The sequence below is a fragment of the Narcine bancroftii genome, chromosome 2, assembly GCF_036971445.1.
Source record: "Narcine bancroftii isolate sNarBan1 chromosome 2, sNarBan1.hap1, whole genome shotgun sequence".
Taxonomy (NCBI): Eukaryota; Metazoa; Chordata; class Chondrichthyes; order Torpediniformes; family Narcinidae; genus Narcine; species Narcine bancroftii.
Genome location: NC_091470.1, coordinates 322,306,162 through 322,314,829, shown reverse-complemented (window position 1 = coordinate 322,314,829; position 8,668 = coordinate 322,306,162). Strand labels below are relative to the sequence as shown.

At 43.3% G+C, this 8,668-nt stretch overlaps 1 protein-coding gene across 1 annotated transcript in view; it reads left to right on the top strand.

Moving 5' to 3' along the window:
• Positions 1 to 6,240: 6,240 nt before the first annotated feature.
• The window catches only part of cibar1 (CBY1 interacting BAR domain containing 1), a 53,303-nt gene continuing 50,875 nt past the window's right edge, over positions 6,241 to 8,668 (top strand). Inside the window, exon 1 of the mRNA XM_069921918.1 lies at positions 6,241 to 6,589. Within this exon, the coding sequence (XP_069778019.1) occupies positions 6,555 to 6,589 (35 nt within the window). The 5' untranslated portion in view covers positions 6,241 to 6,554. The remainder of the gene's footprint in view (positions 6,590 to 8,668) is intronic.

Genomic DNA, 8,668 nt, shown 5'->3' with positions numbered 1-8,668 from the left:
AGTGGGCTGATATCGCCTCAAACCGTGCATCTTGGCGCCTCACAGTTTGGCGGGCAGCAACCTCCTTTGAAGAAGACCGCAGAGCCCACCTCACTGACAAAAGGCAAAGGAGGAAAAACCCAACACCCAACCCCAACCAACCAATTTTCCCCTGCAACCGCTGCAACCGTGTCTGCCTGTCCCGCATCGGACTTGTCAGCCACACACAAACTTACTGTAATGAAGGTAGTTTGCCTTGTTTAGGCAGATTTTCAAGATTGCTGAATGCAGTTTTCCACTTTTCGTAATCACTATAATCATTCAGCAGGGGTGCTCGATATTGTGAATGGCCATAAATGCATAAAGCTGGTCAGCACTACAAAAATATAAGATGCATTCTAATGTAATAGCTGTTGGAACACATTGTGCAAGTAAATATGATCGGAGAGAAAATGTCAATCAGAGGCAGGAGGTCTAGAACTATTTTGGAGCGTCCATTTTGATATCTTGGTTGAAGAGATGGAATGGAAGTGAGATGACGTATTCACAAGGATGGAGGTGGGCAGGAGGCCATCTAGGTTCTAGTTCAACATGTAGTAGCTAGAAATCGAAGTCACTGAGGTCAATGACAGGAGAAAGTTTAATGATCTAACACAAGTGGCAAGGTCAGCTAATGTATCTTCAAACTTTCTACAGGAGCACTGTTGAGAGCGTCCTGGCCGGCTACATCATGGTGTGGTACTGTAGAATATTGGATAGGTGGTCAATCCACAGGATCATACAAGTGGCAGAGAAGATTGCTGGGTCTTCCTCCCCTTCGTCGATGTGATCTACCACAATCGTTGATTGAATAGGGTGTGTAAAATCATTGAGGACCCTTATCAACACACACGCAGCATTTTCTAACTACTTCGTTGGGAAAGAGATATAGGAGTAGCAGAGCTACAACCACCAGGCTGAGAAACAGCTTCTTCCCGTGTGCAGTGAAGCTGTTGAACGATGAATGAACTGTTCATACAAACCCTCAGAGACTCTACTCTTTATTTAATCATATTTATTTAGAACTTTACACCATTATCCTCCTTTATCTGGCATCTGCTAATCTACTGCTTCTGTTCATCATGTTTCACCACTACCTCGTTCACCAATCCAACATGGTCCTCCGCCTGACCCCACCCATCCTATCTTCTGTTTTTTAATATTTTATTTAATACTCTATACATGCAGTAACTACAATTATTATAATACATAGATATATCAAAGAGATCAAATTGATTACTTACATGATGGATTTCAACCCACCTCAAAACTCCTCCTTCCCACCAACCTCCCACCCCAAAAAAAGAGAAGAGAAAAAATACAAATTGAAAAATAAAAATATGTATAAAAAGATCGAAAAAGAAAAAAGTAATAAAGAATCTTGGATTGCAGAGAGAGAGATGTCGTGCAGTGCAACTCATCAGTTCTAACACAAAGATATAGAGGGGGATTCTGCAGGGCCAGAGGCCCCAACTAAGCCTGGTGTCATCATATTTTAAACAATGCTAGGGGTAGCACTTTTTAGACAATTTTAGCCGTGTTTCCTCAGTCAATTTTGACAGTTTAGTTTTTAATGTTCTATTCACACATTCCGCTATTCCTGCTGCCTGGGTTTAATGGGAGTAGTGGAAATTCTGCAAGATCCCCAGTTCCTTACACAATTCTTCATTCTTGGCTACGATGTGAGGACCATTATCTGAATTTAGTGCCTCAGGAAGCCCATAGCAGGGAATTATTTCCCTTAAAATTTTAAACTAACAGTCAAAGCAGTAAAACAAAATCATGACTAAGAGTTAAAACAGTATTGTCTTAAGGATCAAAGCAGTATTATCTTATCAAAGCAGCATTGTTGGTGTTTGGGTTAGCCTTCATCCACTGACTAAAACGTACTATCACCAAGCAATATTTACAGCAATATACTCACAATAATTCAGTAAAGTCTGATTATAAACAAGAAAAATTGTTAATTATAAACAAGAAAAATGGCTCCCTTTACTTGCCAATGTAGGTATCATTGGGCACATAATCAAGTTACAAAATATCAGGTACTGTACATGTTTGGCCAGCAGCTATTTATTCCCATTGTTGTATCTCAGCAGCAGAGGTGCCTCTCTGCTGTATGTATACTTGTTACATGTCTGGTAAATCCAGTCTGTCGACTGACCATAAAGCAGCTTGTTCCCCCCACCCCCGGGACCTCCCACTCAAGATTCCCTATCGTTTGAATGTTTGAATGAAGTGAAAAATCCAGATACTGAAAAAAATGGAAGGCTCTGTGCAGAACTTTATGAGTATAGGAAAGGTGCAACTCTTCACTTTCACATCCTACCTAATTTCAGCTAATTATTCCAAAGTTCAACTGCATATTTGCAGTGTTTAAACAATAACCCCCCCCCCCCAATCATTCTCACTGTGGCATCATGTCCTTACTCCCCCTTCTCTTGTTTGAGGGGCTTTCCCTTGGTCTTTCGAGATTGGTGTGTGTTGACAAGTGTTGAAATCTCCTTTCCAGTATTGGCACACCTCTCCCACTCCTTGCACAGGGTACAGCAAGAGATAAGCTTTTTTGAAGATCAGGGTTTATGAAATCCCTGATCTCTCTCCAAAGCATATTCACAGTTATGAAAGCCCACATTCACAAAGGCATCCAGTTTCCGAGATCTCCAATTGATGCTAGACAGCTGTTACAGAGTTCTGTGTTATGTATTGACCTATGTGTTGTGTGATTTTATGTTAAAAAGTGACAGTTTGCCTTAGAGAGCCAAGGTGAAGGTGGACTGTTGAGAGAGTGGGAGACGGACTGAGCATGTGCAGAAAATGATCTAAAAATTTCTGGACTTGGACGATAAACCACCACTGGGGGGTGCTGTGGAGTGGAAGAAGGCCCAGAGCATGGTCTGGAGGACAGTTTAGAATGTTGGGATTTCAAAAAGGATGAACATTCCGAAGGTAGCCAGAAGGATCCGGACCAAGCCAGTGGTTCCTCTCTCTGCACACAACACAAGACAACTTTGAATTTTGTGCTCTCTCTCTCTCAAAGATCTTTTGGCTTCAATTTACCAAACAAACTGAATTTTGTTTATGATCTTTGCTTTGGTTGAGATCAAAGTTTTGTGAGTCTTGTGTGTATTGTGTGTTTTGTGTCTAAGTTTTTCTGTAGTGTGGTTGGAAATATAACTTAGACTTTAATTACATATGTTATATTTTGGCTGGGGAATTTATTAATTTTATACTGTTATAGAGATTGTTATAAAAGGGGGATTTTGAATTAAAGTTTGAAGATGAATTTTTCGTTAATAAAGTAATTGTTCATCTTTACCCCTGTGTGATATGCCTTCTTTGTGGTTGCTGGTTTGATCTTGTAACACAGCCGACAGCAAAGTTAAAATGCTGCATCGCCTTAAAACTGCATTCAAGCCAATCTCAGTTGTGATACCAAGTGGAGACAAATGAATGATTCTTACCACTGAAAATGCTGGCAGGGTACTGATGTAAGACCATATAACAATTACAGCACGGAAACAGGCCATTTTGGCCCTTCTAGTCTGCACCGAACTAAGTATTCTCCTCTAGTCCCACCTACCTACACCTTGCCCATAGCCCTCCATTCCCCTCCCATCCATATACCTCTCTAATTTTTCCTTAAATGACAAAATTAACCCTGCCGCCACTACTTCTCCCACAAGCACATTCCACACAGCCACCACTCTCAGAGTAAAGAAGTTCCCCCTCATGTTACTTCTAAACTTTTGCCCCTTAACTCATGACATCTTGCTTCAATCTCTCCTACTCTCAATGCCTATCCACATCAACTCCATCTATCCCTCTCATAATCTTAAATACCTCTTTCAAATCCCCTCTCAACCTTCTACACTCCAAAGAATAAAGATCTAATTTGCTCAATCTTTCTTTATAATCTAGATTCTGAAACTCAAGTAACATTTTTGTAAATCTTCTCTGCACTCTCTCTACCTTGTTGATATCCTTCCTGTAATTTGGTGACCAGAACTGCACACAGGCCTCATCGATGCCTTGAACAGTCTCAATATCACCTCCCAACTCCTGTATTCTATGCTTTGATTTATAAAGGCCAGCATACTAAAAGCCTTCTTCACAACCCTATCCATATGAGATTCTACCTTTATTCCTAGATCTTTCTGCTCCACTGCATTCCTCAGTGCCCTCCCATTTACTATGCATGTCCTGTTTTGATTATTCCTACCAAAATGAAGCACTTCACACTTCTCAGCATTAAACTCCATCTGCCATCTTTCAGCCCCCACTTCTAAGTAGTCCAAAACGCTCTGCAATCTTTGAAAATCTTCTTCATTATCCACAATTCCACCTATTTTAGTATAATTTGCATATTTACTAATCAAATTTACTAATCAAATACTAATCAAATTACCCAATCATCCAGATCATTAATGTAAATGACAAAGAGCAAAGGACCCAATTCAAATCCCTGAGGCACACCGCTTGTCACCGGCCTCCAGGCTGACATTCATCCACTATGACTCTCTGGCAACTCCCTTCCAGCCACTGTTGAATCCATTTGACTATCTCAAAATTAATACCTAACGTCTGAACCTTCCTAACTAACCTTCCATGCGGAACCTTATTGAAGGCCTTACTGAAGTCCATATAGACAACATCCAGTGCTCTACCCTCATCAATATTCCTAATCACCTCTTCAAAAAAAATTCGATTGGTCAAGCAAGACCTTGATGCACAAATCCATGTTGAGTGTCCCTGATCCGACCCTGTCTCCCCAGATACTTATATATACTATCTCTAAGAACGCTTTCCATTAATTTACCTACCACAGACAATTTGGTTGGGCTAGTCAGTCCTGAGGTCATCTATTGGTTGTCTTCCACAGCTAGCGATTATTTTAGCAGGTGCATCATGGCTGCTCGAAGAAGGAAGCTCTTGCTGAAATAGAGAGATGGCCGTGCTGGGTACTGGTGGAACTGTAGGAGGCCCTGAAGAAGCAGGGCCATTTTCTTATCTCCATTTCCGTTGTGTATGTGTCTTTAAGAATCAATTCACAACAGAAGAATTGTAAGCATACTTTATTCAGGTTTAAATCTGGCACGCACACTGCTCGCAATCCCAACACAACTTTCGTTATGACATCACGTGTGTATGCACATTCCATGCATTACAACATAATTTCATTTCTGACATCATCACATATGTAATTTTCTTTCCTTACTTTCATATTTATTTCATTTAATTTCTTTAATGAAAAGGTTTTAATAAGATAATTTAATTTAAAAAATTTTGGGCCAAAGGCTTGGCCTGAGATAGATGCATGAGTGGGGGTGGGTGGGGGGCATAATGACATGTGGGGAAATGCCCGCCGATTCCCCCACTCCCTTGGCACCAGTGTAGTCTTGGGTGTTATTTGTGTGGAGTTTGCGTGTTTTCTCAGTGACTGCATGGGTTTTCTTACTCATTCCTAAAATGTATCGAGTTAATGGACTACTCTGTTTACCAAATTTATAGATGAGTGGGGTAGAAGTAGAACCTCAGAATGAACTGATGGTAATGTGGGGAGGATGAATGTGACTGGCTGCTTGATGGTGGGAAACGGCTCAAAAAGCCCCTTTCACACCCGCCGATTACATCTGAGTTAACCCGCCTATATCGCGGGTCAAATCGCACGAATCACATAGTGTGAAATGACATAACCGGGCAGGGCGAGTAGATTTGAACCAGGCTCTGATACATGGAGAGAGCAAGTGTCAGAGCCTGCCTGAGTTAACTCACCAATCACCTTTGCAGTGCGCTGCGTGAGGGATGATGGGAAACGAAGTCGGCCATTCATTCCGCGTTGTGCCTCCGTCACAACGTGCCGAAGTACAGGGGTGGGCGACGGGCGGCTGGGAAGGGGGGGTGGTGGGTGGAGGGAGGGCGGGCGACCGACGATTGGGGGGGGGGGTGAACTTACTCTTGTTAGTGTATAACGCGTTATCGTTTGTTGCAGGGAGGGCAAATTCCCGGAATTTGGACCGCGATGTAAAAAGGCCCACGAGGTCCTGAATTTCACCGGGACCAACTGAGGACATCACCTGCCTGCGGTGTTAAGTGTGAAAGTACAACCGGCTCTAGCACTGTCACTGGAGACCTCAAATAATTGTGCAGTGTGAAAGGCTCCCGGGGTCAGCTTGCCCTGCCCTGCAATGTTCCCGTTTCCTAGGCGGGTTGGCAGTGAGAAAGGGGTGAGGAGTCGAGCGTTACACCTCTCTGGCTCTGTCACTATTCGTGGGGCGCATGAAAGAGCGCTACACCTCATTTCGCACTGCATCCCACTTCGCTGTCGTCGCTTGCAGCGGGGCACAAGGAATTCTCCGTGCCTGGTCCGCTCTGTGCAGCCATCGGCGCCCGCGCTCTGGCCGTCCCGGGGACGGACGCGTGCCGCTATCACCCGCTGCTATGGTAACGGTGGGCCTCGGCCCCAGTTGAGTGGGTGACTCACTCCTGCTGCCGGTGAATCGGCCAAGGCTCCCCCAGCTCCAGAAGAAGCCGCCATGTTCCAGGCCCGTGACCAAGGCACGCGAGCCAGGTAAGACCCGGGGAAGGGAAGATTGGGTCTCCGTCCACAGGAAAGTACGAGGCTTCGTTTCGGGCCTGGTGTGTCTCCCGCCGGGAAGGAGGTCACAGCGGGAAAGTGCAATAGTAGATGCACCTCTTTGAAAGTGAAGGGAGTGCAGCGACTGTTGGAGCCTCATCTATTGGAGTTAAAGTACATTTCAAAATGTCGTGCCTGCAATTTTCATGGCCCCGAATCGCGCTCGGCGCTTCAACCTTCTCCGCTGACGGCAAACGTCTTCTACGTGGCCCTATTTCGAGTCAGAGAAGCACAGTAACAAGGCAGGCTCTTTCGGCCAAACTCCCCCGGACTAACTGTGCCTTTGGCCGGTATCTCTCCAAAAACTTCCCATGGCAATGCCTTGTCAAGGTCCCTGTTAAACCCACCTCCCTCGACCTCTTCTTCTGCAGAAACACCGCTCTCAAGGTGAAAAAGTTCTCCCTCAAGTTCCTCTCTCTCCTTCAGTCGCTGTGCTCGACTTGGGGGTGTTAGAAATAGAAATTGCTCAGACAAAAATTGAGAACAAAGAACATTTATTTTACAACATTGCAAAGTTGGGTGCTTCCCCTTACCCTGGGAACACACACACACACTGGGGCTCACCCAACTTTTATACAGTGAATTTCAGTTTAGGAATACCCTCCCCCTTACATTCTTCTTCCTCCTGGATGGGTTTGGCATTAGGCAATCCTGTCTGCCTAAGGTGCAGTTTCTGTGAACTTGGAGGACCAGGGGGTATCCTGTTGGTGTCTCATCATGTCATTATCATCACAACCTTGCCCTTGTCCCCATTCACACCTTTCCGACTCTCAGAGCTACAGTCTCTTCATATGCAGAGTTCGCTAATCCTGTCTAGGTTTACTAATTTAATATGCATAACTTGATAAATCTGTAAGGCTTACTAATTATATATGTAGAACTTGGTACTTCTGTCTAGGGCTAGGAGACCCTTATCTCACCCAGACTACCTCTACTTCCTACATTCTATTATTCCTTGCCTCTCCTTATCTTATTCATACGGTGGACTCACTGATCCTGTCGAAAGGACTAGAAGGTTCTTATCTTACATAGGCTGACTCTGCTTCCTGCATCCTAATTTCCATGCTTAGCCTGTTCATACTGGTTTAATCCATCACTCCATGTGTCTGTACTAGTTTCCCCATCTTTCATATTTTCATGTCAAGTTTACTCATCTCTCACAGGGGGAAGTCCCAGTCTTTTCAGTCTCCTGTTAAAATTCAAGTCCTTGAGTCCTGCTGACATCCTTGTGAGTCTTTCATGCATCCCTTCCAGCTTTATTATATCTCTTCTCTATTTGGATAACCAGAACTATCTGTGGTCTCACCTCCATCAAGTAGAGTTGTGCCATGAGGTTTCAACTCCTTTACTAAATACCCTTACTGAAGAAGGCAAGCATGCCAAACATCATCTTCACTACTTTGTATCACCATGTACCTGTACAACTAAATCTAGCCATTCTACAGCACTCATCAAGGACCTCCCAATTCCCTCTTTATAAGCCCTGTGCTCATTTGACACAAAAATGCATCCATGACGTTATGTGTATTGGACTTAAAAATGTGCCATTCCTTAGCTCGTTTCCAAGCTGATTTATATTCTGTGGTAAACTTGCACAACTTTCCTCTTCATTCACGCCTGTGCCAACAATTTTGGTGTCACCCACAAATTAGCCAAGCATCTTAATGACATTGTCATTTCAATGTTATCAAGGAAATCAATCCTCCACGAATGGAGATTTCGGTGCATTTATTACCATGATGTTCTGGTAATATTTATTGTCTTCTCTCCTACTCCAAAGTGGGTTTTTAATACTTTATTTAAAATCAACACATCAAAAACAATAAAAAAAAGCATATATCACATTGTTACAAATAATTGATTGAATGCATGTTGAACTATATAAAGGAAAGACAAAAAGAAAGAATAAAAACCCCTCTAAAACTCTCCACCCAACCCCCCACCCCTACCTACCCCTACTAAAACTATACGAAACTTTTAAAAAAATAAATTGCTAAATTATTATTAAATTGG